The 23522-nt window shown below is 41.4% G+C and overlaps 1 protein-coding gene across 1 annotated transcript; it reads right to left on the bottom strand.

Moving 5' to 3' along the window:
* Positions 1–489: 489 nt before the first annotated feature.
* On the bottom strand, positions 490–23404 carry VSIG1 (V-set and immunoglobulin domain containing 1). The gene is made up of 8 exons (XM_075513183.1): positions 23356–23404; positions 19804–19964; positions 13223–13330; positions 6583–6781; positions 4111–4266; positions 3321–3440; positions 2137–2263; positions 490–673 (listed from the first exon to the last, which is right to left on the bottom strand). Exons 1-8 carry the CDS (start codon positions 23402–23404, stop codon positions 490–492), a joined length of 1104 nt encoding a protein of 367 aa, XP_075369298.1.
* Between the last annotated feature and the right edge of the window lie 118 nt (positions 23405–23522).

Raw genomic sequence — 23522 nt, 5'->3', positions numbered from 1 at the left:
ATGAAAATTCTTTTTAATTCTGACGTGCAAAATCAGATCCTTTAAACACTGCAATGTATTGGCCATGATGATTGCTCTTGGTGCACGGGAAACATGAGGTTGGCCAACACTGTCCCTGGAGAAGACTGCTGTGGTTCAGAACTGTATGGATACATACAGCATTACTGATGGTTGACTGGAAAGCTCTTACTTTGTCAAATGCTTCAGCCCATTTCCTAATTAGTTTTGCAAAATAGGTTGAACAAATGTGGATGATAGTCTTTTTATATTTATGTATAACTAGACAATAAATGAAATTTGGTTAACTTTAAAGGCCAAATCTTCTGCTACTCACAAAGTGCATGTGTAACAGACCCTTTTCAAGCTCCAGCCCAGTGGTTCACGATATAAATGCCCATTTAAGTTTTAGTCATGCTTCTATGTTAATTCAATGACAACAATTTTTGTATAAAGGGATTCAAAGTTGACAAGGAAAACTGCATTAAAACTCTAGGCTATTTCTTCTTTTTCCGCTTCTTGCTTCTCATCATTTTCAAGTGTTCCAGAGGCTGCTGTTCCATCAACACTAGGGTATTCATTTGTCGCATTGCTTGATGGCACTGTGGTCGCAGGCATGTTTTCTTCATTAGGTACCTGAACATATTCTGCATTGGATTGTTTCTGAGCCATTTCTCTGCAGGAAGACAGGATGAGGATTGTGATTTCATGTGTTAAAATCACATCTACACTAGAGTCTTTCAAAAGAATGAGTCTTTGTAGTTTTGTTGTCTGAACAGTAACCCCCATATTATTACGACTCTGTTCCAAGAGCACGTGGAAAGGCTACAACATCACTGCTGCTAAGACAGAAAGAGTGACAGAGTAGTAGATAATAATACTGATCTGTATCACTGGTCTAAGTGATCCCGTTAGAACAAAATGGATTTTAGTATGTTTAAATGCTACGCCAGGAAAGCAGAATGGGAAACTGAGTGCTGGACAAGGAAAGGACAGTGTCTGACAAGGGGTAGCAAAACACAGTGTGAGCTTTCTGAGAAATTCCATGCAGATCTGGTGTCCCATTCAAATGCATTAAAAATAGAGTGCAGTCAGGAAAGAGCTATGAAAAGGCTGAAATCTAGAAAAATATTTTTAGTAACAGGTATGAACTCCATTTATCTTATCAAAACAATAATAAACCAACCCCCAATATTTATGCAGTTTCACATGCAAAAAATATCAGATGCTAGTGGATTAATTCAATGCAGTAAGATTTATTAGGATCTGAGCACAAAATTAGATGTTAATGCTACATCAGTTGAAAGCAGAAATCAGGTGCATGAGTGACTGGCCACTGGTCTGGATTAGCAGAATTCCGTATAAGGAAGTCTTAGACCTACAGGGAGTAGGTCTACAGGGAGGTGTCCAGATGACATAACATTTTATTCTGGCCTCAGCTGCATGTATTCATTTAGCATTTAACATCATGGGGCTAAATACAGTCTGTATAGCATATAAGATTATCCCTATTCTGAAGATTTGGCAATTTAAGGGAAAAATGAAATGAGCAACCAAAGCACAGAGGAAAAGACATTTCCAGAGCAGGATCTAAATGGACATTTTGGCCCCCATTCTGTTGCCTAAACCTTGTGTCTCCTGCTATTTGAGATGCCTTAGAGTATCCCTAGCATGTGTCCTCTAATCTCAAATAGCACCAAACTGAGCCCTCTGTGTTTAAATCCAGTAACGTACAATCCCAGTAAATTTGCTGAGGCAACCCTTAGCTGCTATTCCTTTTTTTACTTCCTCCACCTGCCATTAGCAGTACCATTAACTTTTAAATATTAAAAACTGTTTTTCCAACTTGCCACTTTTAGTTCGTGTTGTTTAAAAAACATTTACTTTACTATTTTAGATACCACTAAGTGGTAGCTGCCTGTAAACACAGGGAAGAGGGTAATGGCAACTTGTGTTACAAGAGCAACAGCTTAAAAGTCACACAAAAGCAAATATTCTCACTCTGGAAGTTTTCTCAAAACCTGTATTATTTACCCTTCAAAAAATGTTTAGAGTAATTATATTTTACTTTAGTTCCGGGTTATCAGCAGTGTTTTACAGAAATAATTGTCTTAAAATGAAGCAAACAGAAACTCTTACTGCATCTCATTACTTGATGACTTCTTATTCCTTGCCTTCTTGGTTAAGACCCAGACAATAATGCAAATGAGAGCAGCTGCCACAATTGCTCCAATTAATGCTCCAGCAATAATACCACTCTCTGAATCTGGAAAGAAAAAAAGATTACTTGACTTTTTAAAAAGTACTATTATAGCAAAATCCCATGGAAATTTAGTGGAGGAGCCTTTAGCAGAAAGAAGGCATTGGATTCAAAGAACTAAAAAACTGACTGACGGCTGTATTTCCAGGAGGGAGGCCAAAAATTCTCTAGGAAAGAGAGAACTCTGCTTTTGTGACCTTTGCTGCCTCCTTTCTTGTTGGTTAGCTCCCTACCCCAACAAACCCCGTGTTTATGCTGTCTAAGGGAAACATTAGGCTGTTAACACTGGCAATAGTTGAAAGCCTTTGCTCTTCAGTCCTTGCAAACAAATTCTGAAACTCAGGTTGACTTTACCTCTGTCTTTCAGCTGAGCTGTAAAGTGTGTGCTCTGATCATTTGTGAGCCCCCAAAACCTCCTATTTCCACGTCTGTACGGCTTCTAGCTCTGACCCGCGATTTTCATTTTCTAGACCACTGAGTAACTGAGTGACCGTTTCAGGGGCATCTCTCGCGGCTGGTTGTACAACATATGCTTGGCTCTTCTTAAACGTTACTGGTTACATGAAAAATCTGCATGCAGATATGGTTGACCGCTGCTTGAGAACAGTCAGGATAAGGTTGATCACTGCTTGAGGGCGGTCAGGATAAGGTATTTTTCCATGACTGCAGTGTTTTTAACCAGTGGTCACATCTACAGTGCCCCAGTCCTTGTACTCCCACATTTCAGTGATGGTTGTAAATTCTGGGGCGGGGGGAACTCAGTGGGACTGTTGGCTGGAAGAAATTGCTCTAAACCCCGTCTCTGTCAGTTCTCAGTGAAGGCTCTGCAGTCAGAGCCACGTGCAGCTCCTGCTCCCAGTGGGAAATGAAGCTGGAGGTGTTAAATCAGTTGTCTGGGTCAGTGTAAATTCTGGGCATGCCTGGATGAAAACTCCAGTGATCTCCAAAGCCTCTTTGATTCTTACTTGAAAAAAATCTATGCTTTAAAGTTGTTACAGCATTTTCCTGCAAGCTGTGCATGTCATACATCAAATATGTGATTACTTTCATGCAGTAAACTTACAGTTTGCAGTTAGGTCAAGTTCACAGGTACTGTTCCCCAGGACGTTGCTGGCTACGCACCGGTAATACCCAGTTTCAAAGGTGGTGAGATTGCCAATGTAAAGAATGCCAGTATTTGGATCTGTGACAAACAGAGAGCAGGTACAGATTACCCGTTGTGTACTGTAGAGGCAAACGGTTTTCTTAGTTGGTAATACTGAGAGTGAATTATTCATTCATTTGGGGGTTTTTATATTCATTAAATAAAAACCATTTACCTTCCTTGAAAATTACTACTGTGGATTCTGCAGGACTCTATCAGAATATGAGAAAGAAGTAGGCCCTTATTCTGCAAATCAGTCTGTCTGTCTGATGTTTCACCTGCATTGATACTATTGTCAGTGTAAGTTCACAAATGAAAAGGTAACAGGTACTGAAGATTTTTGGGGTAGAGTTCTTAGCACCTGAATGACAAATTGACTGAACTTATTCTGAGTATAAGTTCACTCAAAATTCCAAGGGAAGGGAGATGTAAAGGCATAAAGATTTCTCTCATTTTAACAATTTAAAGTGATGGCATAGACAAGACTTTGACGTGCCACACGATTTTTATTAAAACAAATAGAAAAAACATCTTGTGTTTGTGACAGCTATCAGTCAATTTGAAGAAGTAAAAATACGATTTTGTGACATTGACCGTCAGAAGAGGAGGCTAAGTTTTAACTACCCTATGTGATACACAGTGTTTGAAATGGCTGGTACTATGGAATTCCAGATCTTGAACACAGTATGGTAGTCCTGTAGTTACGTACTAAGTTGTTCAGTCACAGGCTTGAGTGTATTCTCAGCTACTTTGTACCAGTGGTAGGTAGGGTGAGGCAATCCTTCTTCACATTTGCATAAGAGGTAGATTAGATGGCCTTTTTCAGGCGTTCCTTCTATTTTGCAGAAAGGTTTGGACGGTTTGACTGTAAAATAAGGAGGAGAACAGACACATCATGAGTACATACCTGGGGCTGCAAGCATCCACCTTGAGTTCTGGTCTGCGCTGCTATAAGTTGGTTGCTATAAGTTTGGTTGACAGCCGCCTGAATATGAGCCAGCAGTGTGCCCAGGTGGCCAAGAAAGCCAATGGCATCCTGGCTTGTATCAAAAATAGCGTGGCCAGCAGGACTAGGGCAGTGATCATGCCCCTGTACTCGGCACTGGTGAGGCCGCACCTCGAATACTGTGTTCAGTTTTGGGCCCCCCACTACAAGAGAGACATTGAGGTGCTGGAGCGTGTCCAGAGAAGGGCAACGAAGCTGGGGAAGGTTTTAGAGCAGAAGTCTTATGAGGAGCAGCTGAGGGAGCTGGGGTTGTTTAGCCTGGAGAAAAGGAGGCTGAGGGGAGACCTTATTGCTCTCTACAACTGCCTGAAAGGAGGGTGTAGAGAGGTGGGGGTCAGTCTCTTCTCCCAGGTAACAAGTGATAGGACGAGAGGAAATGGCCTCAAGTTGCACCAGGGGAGATTTAGACTGGATATTAGGAAATTTTACTTCACTGAAAGGGTTATCAAGCATTGGAACAGGCTGCCCAGGGAAGTGGTTGAGTCGCCATCCCTGGAGGTATTTAAAGGACGTTTGGATGAGGTGCTTAGGGACATGGTGTAGTGGTGGTCTTGGCAGTGTTAGGTTTATGGTTGGACTCGATGATCTTAAAGGTCTTTTCCAACCTATACGATTCTGTGATTCTGTGATTCTGTGAAGTAAAAAATGGAACCCCAGCTACAGATTTCCATCCGAGAGCAGAGTCTAGTTTATGGATCTGGCCAAAGGCTCTCCCGTAAAGATTTGAGTAATATTAAATGTATGTACATGGCCTAGGATACATTTTTATTATCTTTTCTTCCATTTGCATACTAAATATTATTATGGAGGTGTTGAGATGAAGACTATCAATTACTTTAATTATAATAGACCAATCACTATTTGCCATACACCGTTCTGCCACATAGCAGCATCATTTTCTTTAGGGACACAGCAGGAGCTTTTCCACATAAAGGGAGAGGGTCGAGGCCTGATTCTTCAGTATAGTGAAGTTGTGGAGGAAATAAACTAACTACAATTCTGTTAAAAAATATATCTGTTTTGATAGCATTTCCTCACTTTGCACACAGGAGAAGATTCTGTCTTCACTTCACCTATTATTTTTCATTTCCTACCTATAGATATGCTGTTGTGGTTCTTTAGAGTACTGTCAGTGGAACTATACCAGCCGAATTTTGCGTGCATAAATGAACAACCTTTCTTGGTTTTCATGTGAAAAGTACAATCTCTTACTCAGCTGCTCCAAGATTTACTATTTGTTTGGGGAATTTTAGATGAGAATTAACAGTAGTACTTTGATTTTTCAGGGATTGAGTTTACATATGTCTTTTTCTTATCCCTGGCAGATAGGCAAATGATATTGGAATCACATTCTCATATGACTTTGACTTGTCACTCTGACCAGGTATGAATTCTCAATATAAAAGCAATGATTAGATGGGGTTAGTACAAACTCTTATCTTACTAGGAAGTAAAATATCTCATTCCACTGCTTTTCATCCTTTCTGTTCTGCCTGTTCGTGGTTGAACTATTGCTTTCTTCCATGCAAAATAGACTTTGTACTACTTCCATCCAACACATACTAAGTTTCTAGAGTTTCTGGGAATGGGGGTGAGCAGGAGCCCTTGGGCTGTACTGCTGCCTCTCCCTAGATTTACACAAGTCACCATGACCAGCATTAGGTAAAATCAGTAAAATTTTGGTCTTTGCTGGGGCTGGATTATCCTAAAAGTAATGGCTTCAGAGAGAAGTTGTCACTCCCAGCTAAAAGGGCTTTTTATTTTAATCAAAGTTAGTATCACTTTGTTTTCCAACATGAAGAAGGCAGTGAAGTGGGGTAATTCCAGCTACCCGCTTACCTGCTTACATTAGGGAGCTTTTTGAGAGCACAAAGTGAATCTGAAGGCCGCTCATGGGAGAATGAGATTTTGCTGTAGGTCAAGCAAGGGTAGCTGCGGAGCGGGACCAGGTCTGCGTGGTCTGGAAGCTAGAGGGCACCCCAGGCTCTGCCTGCTCCGCAGCCTTGGGAAAAATCTCTGCGTCAGAGCATCAGTGAGCCCTTTCTCTGCACCATGGGCCTTCTTTATCACAGTTCTGTTATTCCTCCTGCTCCTACGTATTTTGAGCCGTGAATTCGGTGTTTTGTAATAAGGGCAGAAAACTACAATACAGCGATAGAGAGGAAAGGCACTTACCCAGCACGCTGACAATCACGGATTTTTGACTCTGTCCAGCATCACCCTGTGGGCTGAAAACTTCACAGGTGTAGGAACCAGTGTCTGAGGGCTGCATGTTGGAGATTGTAATCGATGCATTCCCTGGACCTGTTGCAGCTGTTATCCTGTTCTTAAACTCTCCATAGGAGTAAGACTGGTCTTCTGAATAATAATAGATCTGTGATAAAGAATCAATTGTTAGTTTAATAACAAGAGGTCTTGCTCCCGCTTTGTTTGGTACTCATAACTGGAATATAGTTGATTTCTGATTAAGCCAAGCAATGTCACCCCCTTTCTTGCCCCCCTCCCCCTAGAAAGCAGAGATGAAAACATGGTACATTTGAATATATATTTCTAGTGGTTCTTAAAAGACAAGCTTTTCAGAAATGGGATTTTTTAATTGTGTAAATGGACAGGAGCTAGTTCTTTGTGGATACTCCAGTAACAGACATGCATTTGCAAAAACAAAGGTGAGACCATTGACCATCATATGACAATGCTAAGTCGTGCACAATGAATAGTGGTACTAATTGAAGCACTGATAATTTGTGATATTATTAATAAGCGTCTCAGTAGAAGATTGTGACAAGAATGGACCTGTCATTGCAAAAAGTGGATGGCTGCAGAGCTTTCCAAATACAGAAGATAGCAAACAGAGAACTGAAATGAATCCACAAGACATAGGTCTAAGCAAACAAGGCGCCTGATCTGTTGGCAATAAATTTGGAAGCAATAAAAATGCAGTACGAGAACACCAGCAGAATCATCACACATCCAATTAGAGCAACCATGCTGTTCTCCTTGTTTGTTTCATCAGGGTCAGAGCCAGTGTCATGGACTATCTTGGTTTTTTGAGTTTATACCATAGGTGGAAGTCAAGAATAGCTGTTGGCCTCAGTGCTTGGAGAGGCACCTATTTGGGATCAAGAAGTTCCCCTTTTACTAAACAGTAAAAAAAGTTTTGCAGAATTATAGACATAGTAAGGATAAATGTCTCTAAGGAGTGCAACATTTCCTCCCAAATAAAAATTTGCTGTTTAACATTGACTGATTTCACTGACTTCAGTAGCATCCATTGTACTTAACAGCACTGTGGGAGTAGAATTGGCCTCATAAGCTTATAAGCCCAAACCTGTTGTCTCTTGACTGAAAGGAGAGGTAAATTGTGTTCATTGTGGAGCCTGGTTGGCAGTCTGAGGCTTGGGCCTTGAGTCTGTTTAGGAACTGCAGTATCTCATCTGCTCTGGGGTAAGTATAATAGTTCTCAAGGAGTACACACGCTCTGTCCAGTCTAACTCTGCTGTGAAACCAAGATCTGAAAGAACAAAGCTAATGTGGAAAACTATGGAACGTTAATTATTTTTCTCAGATGTTAATGATAGTGTTGTGTAAAACAACACTATCATTAGTGGTGTTTTGGGATAGGCAGTATGTTCCCCAGTGTCTACATGCACAAACTCCATTGTCTAGGCAAAGTGAACAGTTCCAGCATACTCGGTCATTTTTTTAAACTGGTGAGAGGTAACCATATAGAATTACTGGTTGGGACCCAAACAGATCTAACATTGTTCCTACTGACAGTATTCCAGAATCAGCAGTGTAAATGTATTTATTGAAGTTGGACTGACAGCATGTTTTTTAGCGGGAATAGCTGGAAAATGCTTGTAGGAAAAAGCTCCACAAAATCCTGTGAAATGCCATTCACACTTGACCAGTATCAAAATTTCCTTTTGGTCAAAGTTCCCTGCCTTTAGGGACACTGCAGATCCCCAGGCAAGAAGTATAATGTGCTTTACTTTGCAGATCAACTGATTGCATTTTGAATTAAGAATATTTATTCTTAATTCTATTTATCCACCCTGATATGGTGTTGACTGAAGTCTTTAAGCAATGTTATCTGAAAGCCTTTATTAGCTTAAGGCAAGCTACACCCCAAAACTGCCAGAGCACAGCTGGTTTATGCAATGATAAGGCTTTGAAATGAAGGTCAGAACCCAGGCAGCACAGCACCAGCAGCTCCGGTACTGCAGCTTGGCCCCATCTCAAGTGCAATTTTGTCTGCTTTCCAGCCAGACTTTATCTTTCCCTGCTCCAGGATTACAAACACCAGGTACAATTGATTCAGGGTTCTGAATACCACAGCTACACTACTGCATTGCCAACATGCGGAAAACTGGTGTTGCAGTGAGGAAGCGCAAGAGGTCCAGTGTTAGCACAGCGGCAGACTAGGTTAGAAAGTCTGCTGAACGGCTGGATAGACTCCCCAGTTTCCACTGTTTGCATGCAACGCCATCGCTTTTAAAACTGATTCTATGCTTCGCAAATGTTTAGAGATGGACCTCTATTACAAAACTGAAGTCTGGATGCACACCCTTGTATTCCCCAAGGAAGGAAAGTGTTCAAAATAGGGAGTTTGGTTTAAGCAAATCTCATAAAAAACCTGACCTACCTGTAATTACAAAAACACACTGGCCACACTTGTCTCATTCTACATTTATCCGAGTATAAGCAACAACAGAGTGTTATACACTGTTCCTTGCAAGAGTCCGAAGTTACAAGATCTGTGACTTCTGACTTCAGGCTCCTCTTAAGCTGATGTTGCTATATAGATCTCAGCAGTGAGGGGCTGGATTTGCATCTCCTCTCCATCAATTGCATCTGTTTGAGTGGGGTAAGGAAAGAGCTTCCATCAGCTCTTCACACTAATGTGAAATTAAGTTGTACAATGGTTTAAATGAAGTAAACGTGACTTGCAGCAGCATGAGAGGAGAGGCAGGCCCATTATATCCTACTAAAAGGCCCGATTACTGAAAAAAAGGGGCTAAATTCCACTCAGTCTACCTCAGAGTGATCTGGGATTTATGTGAGAGTAAACAGTAGCAGGAGCTGCCCACTGAGTGCTACCTTAGCTATAGCATGTGTTCCTGGGAAATAGGACTGGCACTACGACGAGTCTTAAATGCAGTCAGGGCATGCTAGTAAACATTATAGAGGAGCAAGCGCTCCTTGGTATATTTGATCTGAAGTCAGGGTGAATTATGTATCTAAGCCCTCCTACAATACACTGAAAAATTAATGCCCCGTGTTCTCTATTCCTGTCCGAATGCATGCAGAGAAAATATTCTGTGTACACTGTTAAATCCGAGGCAGCTGTCAACACAGCAAAGACTATTTGTTCTCTTCAGGGATTTAAACAGAATCTTTCTGGTTTGTTTTTTTTTTCAACTGTGAACGTAAAGGCAGTGGAACATCTTAAGGAAATGCATTCAGTTCCTTGGCAGGCTCCTGTCTGTTCTCTGTTCTTCTGCTCCTGTACGATGCTTATCTCACTAGCTCTGGAGCTGATTGCCTGAAGGAAGGTGGTAAACACCAAAAAGGCTGAGTAATGTTGTGATAAATTACTGAGTGTATTTCTTGTCCCAGAGGTATGATTGGATTGTGTATGCAGGAAATTTCATTTCATGTTTCAGTTAATTGGCTGTGAATTCATAGCCCATTTTAAACAATACATTCAAAATGGGTATTTTAAACCCTCGTTCAAAGTGGTTTTATGCAGTCCTTGAAAATCTCATGTTTGTGCCTTTCAAAAAGCTGAAATGAAAATCTTTGCAAAAATGTTTCTGTTCCATTTCAAAAGTAAAAAACTTGTTTTCTGTTGAAGATATAGAGGACTTTTTATTTTTGGGCAACTGACAGCTAATGTTCCCTCCTACAGACACACATCTCATTGACATTTCTTTCCATTTTACCTAAAATGTCCCTAAAATGTCTGTATGGGAAAGCTGTAAATTTAGTCAATGGTAGATTTTTTTCTGGAAGCCTTTTTAATTTGACGTGATAAATATATTTAAAGTGCAACATCTTGAATGTAAAAAAATATGAAAGAAATCTGCTGTGCTTCTCTTGAAAAAATAAGCTTTTTATGTCCTCAAGCAAATCATGAGCAGCTCTAGTGAAGTCGATGATTTCCCAGTGTAAAAACAATATTGAGGTTGCAGTAACGGTCGCTGCTTCTCATTACCAGCTAGTTTGCTCATGCAAGTTTTTATATAATGGTGCCTTTTCATATTTCATGGGAGCAGCTGCCCGGGATGACTAATCAAACTGACAGAAAAAAGAGTAGAGATTATCACTCCTAAAAATGTTGTCCTTAATAACTCCACAATCTGAAAAAACAGTTTCTGCAAAACAGCTAAGTTGTCCAGAAAACGTCTCCCTGACCTTAGAAAGGATTGCAGTTTAGTTGGTTATTCAACCTGTGGGCCAGGCAGTGCCTAAAGCCGCTCATGTCAGCAGCCATCCTCGGCTTTCTAAGGCCATGGTGTAGTTACTCTGCATTTCCGCAGTCACGGTTTCTGCTGCAAGCAAGAGAAGGATTTGGGCTCATAGACTTCCAAGGCAGCTGAGTCAATTATTTGTGTACCTGTTTGGGGGAGCTGGGTTACAAACAGAACAGGGAATTGGGAATGATCATACTCATTTGGAAGAAACTCTTGGTAATCTCAATGCACTCCAGATACTGGAGACAAGATTTTTTGTGTCCCCAATTCTAAAGGATCTGATACATGAAATCACATGTCCTTTTCTTCTCCTTTAGCCTGACTTATGGGAAGGCTGCTCCTCTTCTAGTGTGATGGTGAGGAAAGCATTTGCCTGCAGAGGAAGCAGTTGGCAAAGCTGATGCTGAGCTGAGGATTTTCAAAGGCTGCCAGATGTTTGGCAGAGAGTGAGGAACCCACCTACAGGTTTCTTTATACAACTTCTATAGAAAGATCTTCTTCCTTAGGGGGTGGAGGTTGTGTGTGAAAAAGCAGGCAGTAAATCAGAAGAAACATGTCTCCATCTGCTTCCTTTCTTCTTGGGGCAGGACAAATACATACTCGAATTTGCATAAATATGTGTCTTTCAAATGTCTTTGGATGGACTCATTCATAATTTCCAGGTCAATATTCCTCCCACCCTCCATCTCCTGGTGTCACTGCATCCCATTGCTGTACATGCCTAGTACATCTGGGTATCAAAATTGTAAGATGAGATGTACCTGAAGATGTGTTACAAAATGTCCCACTTAATCTCCACAGTAGTCTTCATTTCCTGACTGGGGGGCAGTTTCAGGACATGACTTCCTCTCCAGTACCTGTCTTCCCTCCCCCAGCCCCTTCTCACTTGCCCGCACCAGCAGATGCAAAGCTATAGCATCCTGTTCCATGACGTTTCTTTAGGCTGATGTATTCAGCATCTGATTCACAGTCTTTCCCTGGAGAGCTGTAAAGCTCAGGCATTCAGAGAGCCCCGTCATTGGGTTGTTTTATCATTTTCTGTTTGACGTTTTCTCAAGCCACTAGAAAAAGAACTGTTAAAGTCTTTTTCTCACCCATAAATGCAAAGGAGGGTATTAACAACTTTACTGGTTTGAGATCGTGATCTCTTTTTGAATTCTGAGTACAGACAGAATTTATAAAATAACGAGGGAAAAAAGTATTAATCGCTCCCTTAAGCATCTTACCATCTAATTAGAGAACAAATGCCGCACACTCAAAGTGTTAATTAAAGCCCAAGGCTCAGATTCTGAACTCGGCTAGATAAGAGCAAATGCTCACACATGCATTGGTTTCTTTGACGTGTGTCGTGACCGAGTCTGGCCCCAAATGCCTTTTTTCATCCACAGCTTCTTTTCACACATTTTTGTCAAAACTCTGTTCTGCCAGACTGTAGTAGGGATATTATGTCCTGCATTACTGGGATTTTTGCATGGGTAATTGAGGATGTTAATAATGACTAGAAGTGTCTTGTCACAATTGCGCATTGGTAGAAGAAGAAAGGGATGGAGTCAGAAGCCTTTAGAGGATTAATCATTCAGCAGCTTTAACTGGTGCAAAATACTTTAGAGGAGCAGCTCTTCAATGTTCTCACAGTATCATTCTTGTGGCTGAACTATTAGTGAAAAATTCCTGCAGTGCATCAAGCACAAACATGTTTCCTCAGTGCATTTGGTGTAACTGCTCTTCTGCAGTTACTGTTAGACCTCAATTCACATTGGGTTGTACCCTGTACTTCATGGTGAGACAGGAATCCCGCTGCAGTCAAAGAGAGTTTGGAGTGGATGCTGGCTGGGACGTTGAGCTGACAGCTGAGAGGAAGCCAGTTCAGCAGGCAGCTTAGTGTCCCTCTGTATCCATAGCATCTCAAAATATTGTTATATTCTAGGAAGGAGATCCAGGATGATTTTTTTTTTTTTTTTTTTTGCTATGTAAATATGTAGCCCCAAATTTGGGCTATCCAGACTTGCTCACATTCAGCCCAGAGGCTCCTGGTGTGTGGACATGCCTTCAGATACCCTTTGGGTAGAATATTCCTGAAGGTGCTAGTTCAGCCACCTAGAATAGCTGTGGGAAAAAAACAACAGCTACATCCAAAATAATTTTGATAGAGGAAAATGCAATAAAAAATAGGGTGAGTTGAAAATTCTGAGTGATGCATCTGATTCAGCTTAATTCAGTCGTGTGCTGGTTTTAAGATTTTAATCCAGAACATGATTACAGGTCTCACAGTAGCATAAATCTAGTAGAAGCTATTTACCTCTTTTTTTCCCTTAAGATTGTGGGTATTCTTTTCTTACCTTGTGTCTCCAGCTACATCTTCCCCGTGCATCTGTCACATACACCATCTTTTGACAATGACTGACTGACTTTTCATCCATACTCAGAATACCGTGACACGGGGAACGCTGTATTTGAGTAAAAATGTGCTGATCTGAGAGTTAGATGAGACTTTAAATGTTCCCCCAAAATCAAAGAGCCTGTTCTCTACACAGCTCCCCATCAGTACCGTCAGTGCTGTTCACAAGGGCAGGGTGCCTCGTGTTCAGCGGATTTTGCAGATGTCTCAAGCCCTTGTCAACATTGAGATGCAACACAATCTTATTTCTAAGTTTTACCTAAAATTAGGGAAACTAAGATTGAAGTCTAATGTTTGCTCCAAACACACCAGTTGCAACCTGATCATTTTCTACTTGTCTCCACTTTCCTTTGTGTTCTCACTATCGTCTGCTTCAGTGTACCAGTTTGTTTTATCTTCTCTCTGCAGACTGTCACCGCAGTGCCAGAGATAACCACAGGCAGTCCACAGCAATCTCACTGACATCCAGGGAGTCACTCTGACTGCAATGACATGACAACAGCGTCTCCATTCCTCTGCATTGGAGGTGTTGCCTCTGTGTTCTATGAAGCTATTCCTTTTAAGTGCCTGCTCAGTCATCTAAGTGCTAGATAAGACTCGATTTTAAGAAATCAACTCTGGGCAAAAAGAAATGCTCATGTATCAGAGAGGCCCTTTCCAGGAAATTTTCCTGCACTGCTTCAGGAGGGGCTTTGCACAGGCTCATCTTTGCTCGTGGGGTGGAACGGACTGCTCTGCTCCCGAGCCAGTGTCCCTTGCTGCGCTGACAGCCCCTGCAGCACGTGATCTCAGTTGTCTCGGGCTGATAGCATGCGATGGGTTCTCAGGAACTGCTCATACTACATGGGGAGGAATTTGTTCTTTCAGTAGTTTTTATGGGAACTCCACACTTACAGGGCTGGCTGGCCCCTGGCTCCCACATGGTAGCTCAGTGCCCATGCCTGTGCCTTGCTTTGTGCTGGGCAGCAGAGTTGTGCTGGCATTGGGACTGCTGGTTATCTGAATTTGGGGTTTCAGGGTGAAAGGAGTAGACGCAGTTGCGCTGGGATTGCTCTTCTTGCATCTCTTTCCTTCCTTGGGCTCTGCGACCCTGTCCCCTGCTCCTGAACAATTTCACACAAGCACAAAATCCTGTGAAGATTTTGCAAAGTGGCTCATCAGGCCTGCAAGGCTGGGTATAAGGACACAGCTAGACTTCTCGTAAGGGAACAGTGCCGTCTTCCTCTTCTGTATGGTTTGCAGTAAGTGAAACCCTCCTTGCCTCTATCCACTAAGTGATACTTTCTCGGTAGTACAGATACGAGAAAAATACAGGGCTCTGGCAGGGTGAAAGACAATATATAAAATAAATGGAAGATATTATTGCTGTTACATGCTGTTCCATGCCGCTAACACTCTTTCATTCTCAATTGCCGATCAGTAGTTTTACCAAAGCAGTGTCAATGTCACTGTTTGCGAATATTTCAAGCTCGCTTTTTTTTTAGAGAATATTTTCATGAGATGTCTATCAGTAATTCAGTTTCTCTTACAAGTAACAGCCATTCATGTCCTTTACTCATCTAGTGAATTTAAAATTTCCAGCAAGAATTCTGCCCTGGGCATATCCTGGGTAGCCACACAGTCTCTCTGATAATTTCACTTTAACTGTGGGTGGCCTGGGCTGGAGGCTCAAGGTGTGGCCCTGGTTAGGTTCAGGAGTTGTATTTAGCTTTGCAAGGCTGTAGTCTCGCCTGTGCAGAGTCAACAGCAGGCTTCAATCTTTCAAACATTTACCTAGGTGCTTCACACCGAGGCCAGCTGAGTGACTCAGAGCATGAAATGAAGCACAGATGTAGATCGTAGCAGGAGTTGAGACTTTACCTTATGACCCAGGCCAGGCTGTGATGTACTCTGTTACCCTGGCTGACCTGAGTAAGTAGTGTGTGTTTTAGTTTGTCTATATGTAAAATAGTGATAGTTCAGTATTGGAAAGTTCTCAAGATCCTTGGCTGGGAGTTATTATTTAAAAATTAAATCTATCATTAAAAAGACATGTTGCTAAGGGGTAAATGGCAAGAAGAAAAAGTTAAAAATACATATGGCATCTTATTTTCCATGAGTTGATATTTACATTATTTAGTTCAAATGAAGGGACTTACTTCCACTGGAGAAACTTCTTAGGAAAAGAGCAGAGTTAGGCTCCAATTAGTAAAAAGATCTATATTCGCACACTATATATAGCTGTGCTGTCTTCAAAACAGCACCGTGAACACCTGCCATTCCGCTGTTTGCTGCCTCCCTTTTCATCGTACTGTCTGTGAACAGCCTGTTTGCGGTATTTCATCCTCTCGGGTGTAACTGCCATGACTTTCAACTGCCGAGCACCTGCGCCAGCAGTGTGTAAGGTGGGCAACGTGGAACAGGATATGAAAGCACCAGCACAAACAGCAAAAGACACCAGCCAGCTTCACAAGGCCGGTGCTGGGAGGCAGATCTGCATCAGGTCTGTGAACTAATGAACAGCACTGCCTCACCTTGAAGCAAGGTAAAATCTGTTGCTGAATACCCTGGGGCATTAGCACTGGCACTAGTCCTGATCCTGATCCTGACCTTATTGATTTGACTCCAGACAGGACTGTACCTGAGCCTATGTATCTCAAAACACTGCAAAATCTATAACGTAAGTGGCAGCGCAAAATACTGACATTCTTTTTAAAAAGGGTACCTGTGGCCTCTGTGCTTATTATAGATTATGTCCTAAAATCTAATAATTTAAAGCTCATGTTCATTAATGCTTCAAGCCAAAAGCATCTTAATGACATAAATTTCTCTTAATTAATTCTGATGCTCTACAGTTTGCTCTATTATTTGCTGCCACTGTAGAGAGAAAGGGCCATATTCTCAATTATGTAAATAATCATTATTTATTAAAATCAAGATTTTTTCCCCCATATTTGTTATGGGGAACATGCCCTCTGCTTAATCTTATGATTGTGAATATACTACCCATGTGAATAACATGGTCATCAAAACATTTAGCATTTAGTAAGATGTCAGGAATATTTAAAATTGTAGCAGGTGGGATAAGAAGAAGAATATTTTCTGCAATTTTTTTGAAAAATGGCAAGTCTCCTGTCTTCAAATTATTTGGCAGAAATTTTCAACTTAAAAAAATGGAATTTGAAAATGTTATCCATTTAGCTGCTGAAAAAAATGGCAAATTTTGAATGGAGCAGGAATTTTCAACAAACTTTTTCAGGGAAAATATATGCTATTATAAGGAAGTGTTTGTTTGTTTGTTTGTTACTGTCATTTTAGAAGAATCTAAATATCTCAGAAAATGAAATAATTTTATCCCACTTAAAATGCAAGCTACTGTTCTGGTATTCAGTAAGGTATGGTGCCAATCTTTTCAATTCAGTCAGTTTTGTCATCTTACCAGCATATTAAATATATTTTTGACTTGCATTTTAGTATTCTTTAATCTAAACAATGAAAGTCAAGCTGGCAATCTCCTCCATTGCCATGCATATGTTGTTCCTACTCGGAACAAAATGTGAAACTTAACTTCAGCTATGTGCCAAGCAACCAGGGCAAAGCCAGGTTTGTAGAAGGAGATTATTTTTTGTTTAAAGTTGTAGGAGAAAAACATGCATGTTTTCAGGCACTCAGTCCTTTCTGAAACTCAGAAAAGTCACCAGCCTGAAATAGAAATAACAACGTCGTATTGCTGTGAGCTCAGAGGGAGGTTGAAAATCCAATTTCATGTTCAGCTGTGTTGTGTAATTTCTTAAACTGTATTTTCCACAAGCAGTCACAGTCCTTTCTTCCCAGTGTTTGCATTAACACGGTTAATTTTATTGTGAATAGGTTCAAAACGGTAAGGAATTGCCATGTTATGGTAAAAGGATGCAGGGTCAAGTAATACAGGACTGAATGGGTTGCTAAAAGCCTTCTAAAAAGAAAAGTGGCCCAGTCCTGCATCTCTTACACACGTGCACCCTCCAGGCAGCAGGCTCAGAGGAGCGAAGGGTATCCTCCGAGCCTCGCTGAGCGTGCGAGCCAAGGATAACTGGCGCTGCAGCAAAAGGAAATTTTACCTCGGTGTTCAAGGAGAACGGGATTAGTCACTAACCCGTGGCCTTTCCAGATTGAACCGACTTCATTTAATGAAAATGCAAATCATCCATTACAAATGCATGTGTGTTGCGGTGTGAAAGTGAATTTACCGTGAAATTAGTTTCAGATAGGGAGAAAACCAGATGCAATTTTTCCCAGTAGTGTTTCTTACAGTCCTTATAGGCATGGCTTTCCCATTGCCTGCAGCGGGAGCTGCAGAAGCCGGGAGTGAGTGCTGAAGGGATTGATCCATAAGGTTTCCCTGACATTTGGTAGCCTCACATCAGTTAGTTCTTGTTGAGCATATTCTGAACCACCCACAGTATTTTATGATTATAATCCTCAGGGGGTATTTTCTCATCATTGGTCACAGTTTACAAATGGTTTTCCCCTCCTGGATCTCTTGAAGCTGTCTGATTCTCCTTCTAAAATACTTGCAACTACAATCCGCTTATTTCTCTTGGTTGTGACCAGAAAATGTATTGCATTTATTGTCTTGCAATATGGAAAATTTGACGCAAGTAAAACAGAGAGACTCTAACCAAATCTGGAGACGATGGGCTTGATCCTATCCCAGTGCTGTACTTCCCACCTGAATAAGTGATTAAAATTTATGATGTAACAGACTGGATCAAAATTATAATGTATTGTACTATATACAACTTACTTAGGAAACCTGCAGCTACCACCCTTTCATGAATAATTCTTCATTTAATAAAATAGCTTTGACTTGAAAAAAGCAAATGAGGAGTAACAACTCTTCATACAATTAGTCAGGCAAGATGTCGGTCTGGCATTCAGCTAGAGTCAGAATTTGGGATGGGCCCAGTGTTTGTACTTAGCACTGATAGAGTCTTTATCTGTGGCTATGATATACTGCAGGAGGGTGAGCAGTTCCGTCTTACATTGAATTGCTATTTCTTACCTACTGGCTATTGCCATTCAATGCCAAATATGTTACATACTGTACATTCTGCAAATTACAGTCAGTCTAATTCTGCTATAACTGATAAACCAAATAGAAGGTATAACTATCAGCAATGGCAAACCTCCTAACATAATGTAATTAGGAAATTGGTGAACATGACAAGTACCATCAGTGTGGACTGTGACACTCTTCTAAGTCGAATCTCTTTACATCAACTCTCAGGTGTAACACCAGGCAGGAGGACTGAACTTTTAGGAAAAAAAATGTTAGCAGCAGCATAAAAACAATGGAAGAGAAAAGGGACAGATTGTCTAACAGGCACAAGCCCGACAACAGGGCATGGAAAAAAAATCACAGTCACCTCCAAGGAGGCAGTAACACTTCTAATCAGCATTTCTTCTTATAAAGGAGGGTGTTGCTGATTGCTCAGCACCTGCCAGGACTGAGCTGATGGGAACTCATACCCTGCATGTTATGCTGGGAGTGAGATTCATGGATTCATTTCCCCACCAAAACACGAGATTAATGGATAGCTCTTGAAGTCTGGGCAGTAGTGTGAGTACGCCTAGGAAGTTACCCATCCCATCCCTGAGCCCCTCCAGGCAGACCAGGCTGCTCTGCAAGGTCTGTACAGCCACTTGAGAGGCTCGGGCAGTGGTTACAGCCCATAGCTGTCTGGCACTTGGTGTCCTTCACAGTCCCGATGCTGTCTCCGTGCTGGTACTCCAACCTACCACGCAGTCTCGTTATACGCCTGGGGGGAGATACTGTTTGGCTCTGCTGCCTCGCGGGGTCTCAGGAAGGGCAGGGAGCATTTGCCTTTGATCTGTAATTATTCTGCTACCACAAAGACACCGTGGGATGCCGTGAAATACCAACGCAAGTTTGCTGTGGCAGATTTCCTGCTATGACAAATTTCTACGGAGTCCTGCCAAAATACTCACTGCTCACGTTGCGCCGATAGCCTATTGTTGCGGACCGCTCCTCTTACTGAGCTGCCTATAGCAATGATAGCGGCTGAGTCAAGGAGCTCTCGTTTGACCCTTCAATGGGGGACACATTGTCATAGGCAAGGGCGTCTCACCAGGAAAGCAGCCTTCACAATGGCAGGAAATATCTGCCAGACAAGAGAAAAGGGAGCTGGTCCAGGGGCTGGAGCGCTAGTGTGATTTTTGGCCACCTGGTCTTTGCTCCGCTTCACACTTCCTGTGTGACTTGGAGCAAGTCGTTTGAGCATCTGAATCCCTTTTGTACCTTCTCATAAGTTTCTAAGGGAGTTCAGGCACGCCAGTAGGAATTAGGAGCCTAGGTAACTTTGTGCATCTGCCCCTAAATTTCATTGCACGCCAGTCCCTGGTCTTTAGGGTGGGAACACCAACATTACCTGGCCTCCCTGGTCTGTAGTGAGGATAACGCTATCAAACGTAACAGGATTCTTTGAGGCCTTAAGGATACTTTAAATATAACTTCATATTAATAATAAATAAATATCTTACCGTATGCAGTTGGCTCTCTTTGGCACTGTAAAAGCTCCACTGAATAAAGAATTTTCCCAGCGGTCCAGAACTCGTGTATGTACAGAGGAGGGTTGCATTTCCACCTGTAGTGACATTCACTGTCTTCTCAGGGACGGTCACCACAACACCGCTGACGTGGCCTGTGGGCAATAAGTGTGGTGAGGAGAGATCAGCCGGGGCCGACCCTGGCAGCCGTGCGGGAGTGCCTTGCTCCCTGCATTATCGAAGAAACCCGTAGGACACGTCTAGTCATTCTCCTTTTCAGTACAGTTTACCTTGGGCTTTGTGTGGAAATTTTAGTGATAACAAGCTGTGAGTGGGTAAAAGCTAACAAGCAAATAAATCCCCCAGAATACCTGTGCCCTTAAAACAAATAATATTCTCAGACAGCAGAAGTTCCTAAAAACGTACTTGTTCTCACTTGCAGAGATTTGTCTTCTCGCTAAGAGCCTGTGGCTAAACCGAACCTTTCTCCTGCACTCGCAGTGCTCTCCTCCACCTTGCACTCTCATTCGCAGCTGTCTCTAGCCCTCTTTTACACCCTTCTTGCCCTCTTTTTTTGCAGTTATTCCTTTAGATGTCTGATCTTCTTTACCGTGGATCACCATCTCCTACAGTGTTGTGTCTTCTTACGTTCTTACGTTCTGACTCGGACTCAGTGGCACTGTCAGGTGCCCCCGGGCTGGAGCCCAGCACCCTTTCGCCGCTTTTCCTTTGCTAATTACTTTGCTTCTGTTTAGGTCTCTTAGGGCTTACATGCAAAAGCTGTTCTTTTCCAATGTTTTTACATTGGAAATGTCAAACTAAGTTTTTTGGAACTGCTTTTATTATGTGGGTTGTGCGAAATTCTGTGATAACTTGATCAACCCTTTCTGTCATGCTCAAAGCAGAAAGGGAGCAAACATGACTTGTGAGCCCCTTCCCATAACGTTCTGACCAGTCTTGGCTACACAGCCATATTAATGAAAGGAATCGAGCACCATCTTACAGTATTTATCTGTTTCTGTCCTCCATATAAGTTACTAGCAATGGTGACATACAGCAACAAAGCTAGAGCTGTAGAAAAATAAGTCTGAATTTCAGGGGTTTGCTAGATCACGGAGTCCAGTTTTAAAGCTACTGTCTAAACATTCTGAAGGAGAATATATTTCTTTTGAATGTGATGGAAAATGTAAGTCTTTCGGAGTTTTGTATGCAAAACAGGCAAGGTGAGAACTTCGTGTTATAATAATAATAATTTTCACGTGGGCTTATTGCAAGTATGAATGATAGAGGCAAAACATACAAAATATTCTTCTCAATGAATATCTGTGCATCTTATGTTCAGGTGCTGCTTTTGAGAGTTTAAGCAGAACCTCCAGTAATACCAAAAGCATATTTGCTCAAATTATCAGCCCTATGAAAGAAAACATTGCTTAAAAAAGAAATATAATCTATTTGGACATTTTAAACCACGTAAATATTGCAGATTCATCAGTTGCTACAATATGCAAACCTATCTAAACCTAGAGTCTGAACTCTTCAGGGTCGGTTTTCCTTGTTTAATGGAGTCGATAGTAAAAGCTCACTGTAAGGAAGAAAGGAATAATTTACTTTCCATGTTGGTGGTGGCTAGGATGAGAACGAGCGGGTTTAAACTACAGCAAGATTCACATTATATGTGAAGACAGTCTCACAGGAATGGCTGGAGACCGACCTAAATGTGTCAAACCTGCCTTGGGGAAAGAGGGGATCCCAGCACTGGCTGCAAGTCCTGCTTGTCCTGTGAGTTCACGGTAGCTTAATCCTTGCTGAGATCTAATAGAAAAGCCATGTAATACTATCTTAGATGTCTCAGTTCACTGTTCTCAGCTTTAAGAATTAGGGTTGGCCAGAGGATGATAGTTTCTTGTCACAACAATACTTCCAGGTTTACATGTATTTATTTTCTGCTTTTTGCTGGATTAAAGCTACAGTCTTTCAACACAATGTCATTCTACTGAAAACATCCATTTTCCAGTCATCCGCTCCACATACTTCCTTTATCGTTCTCTGGTTTTGGAGTCAGGAGTGCCACAGAGCCTGACTGTTATAAGCTTTTCCAGAAGAAATTAATTTTAGCAGAAATGACTTCACAAAGCATTCTAGTTTCCATGAAGCTGTATATTTTGAAGAAATACATTTCGTTGAAATAGGCTTTGCTCTAGTAAAAATATAAAGCCAAAACCTGTCAAACTTCCATTGTCCAGCGAGGCTGTTTAAAGCCATCACTAATTGTAAGATGGAGCTTTTGACTGAAAATGGAATGAACTGGACCTGCAAGAGCCTGTTCCTTCATCATGGAAGTTAATGGGAGTTTTGCTTTGCATTTAGTTCACTGTTCACTATTTCAAACTCGTAATCCCATTTCATACATACAGGCCTTTTGGTTTAAATAAAAAAAAGTGCATGCGTAAGAAGTAACTCAGTGAAAAAAGCTAGCGTGAACAGGACCATAACTCGTTAAAAATAGTTGATCTATGTCTTTTACTCATCAATATTACACTAAGATGGCTTCCTTGCTACAGAGAAAGTCATTGCAGTTAATTGGGAATCCCGCACTTTCACTGAAGTCCCATGCAGTTTTTAACGCTCATGAAGTAAATCCAAGTTTGCTGATCATTTCCTAGCCACTGCAGAAACCCCCAGTCAGTGGCACCCATCAGTACGGACACACTGCTAGTCTTAAATCCAGAACTTTAAAATTAGACATAGTTTTGAAAAGTGTCGGTACTAACACTGAATTACTTTTCATTTCTAAGGCAAAAAGCTGTGGGGTTTATGTGTGTGTGAGAGAGATAACACTGAAACACCAGGAGCAACTATTTCAAATATTTCTCTGGCATCCAGACCAGATAATTCCATCTTGAAAAGAAAATGTGGAAACTAACTTCCATTTTCTTTAGTGGATACAGAGGCTGTTCATCTCCATGGAGCATTAGACTTAAAATGTCTTCTTCTGTATGTATTAAAAATAAAGCTTAGCACAATGAAATGTCCTTGAAACATGAATAATATAAAATCTTTAATATACCATATAATTCCTAGATTCCACAAAGTATTAAGTCCTCACTTAACTTCAGGCAAACCCAAAGGATTATTTGCATGCTTAAAGTTAAGCATCCCCCAACATTTTTTGGTCAGGGTGGGACCGAGGCAGCATTTCCCAGGGCTATTATCAAGGGGAGACCAAAGCCAAATGTGAGGAAACCTAACCTTGAAATGCTTGAAAGACCCTAACGGTCTACGTGACAGCTCTTTGCCTCTTCCTGGCTTTAGAGCAAAGCATTAATTTACCAAAGCTAAAATTCTGTTCTTGAGCAAAAAACTCTAATCAGTCAGTGGTCAGCTTGCTGATTTCCACAACATGGCATAGCATTATAACCATGATTTTCATTCCATCCTGAAATAAATCTTGAACATTCTCCTAGTTTGCCAGTCAGGTTCACCTGCTCTCTTATTTCAACAAGTTCCTTTATTCCAGTGCTATTTCGATCAGTTTGTTATTCTTACCTGTAAGGATGGCTAGAACTGGAAATATCTCCAGCATTGTTGCAAACATCTTCTTGACGTTGGGAGAGAAAAGACACCAGATGCTGCTTCTGACTTCAACTAGAACGCAACTGGTTTTTTTTTAAGTGGGTTTTTGTTTTCCTTATCAGCTATCACATATCAACACG

Source organism: Mycteria americana, chromosome 10 (genome assembly GCF_035582795.1).
Source record: "Mycteria americana isolate JAX WOST 10 ecotype Jacksonville Zoo and Gardens chromosome 10, USCA_MyAme_1.0, whole genome shotgun sequence".
Classification (NCBI taxonomy): domain Eukaryota; kingdom Metazoa; phylum Chordata; class Aves; order Ciconiiformes; family Ciconiidae; genus Mycteria; species Mycteria americana.
Note: the sequence above shows the minus strand (reverse complement) of the source record. Positions and strands in the feature narration are given on the sequence as shown.

What these genes read in the sequence shown, in the direction of transcription:
- VSIG1 (XM_075513183.1), bottom strand. Translation starts at nt 23,404, where the DNA reads ATGTTTGCAACAATGCTGGAGATATTTCCAGTTCTAGCCATCCTTACA. An exon ending in AAGAGAGCCAACTGCATACG is followed by an intron (nt 13,331 to 19,803) that starts GTAAGATATTTA and finishes ACTCAAATACAG; the next exon opens with CGTTCCCCGTGTCACGGTAT. An exon ending in GCCTGTGACTGAACAACTTA is followed by an intron (nt 3,441 to 4,110) that starts GTACGTAACTAC and finishes TGTTTGTCACAG; the next exon opens with ATCCAAATACTGGCATTCTT.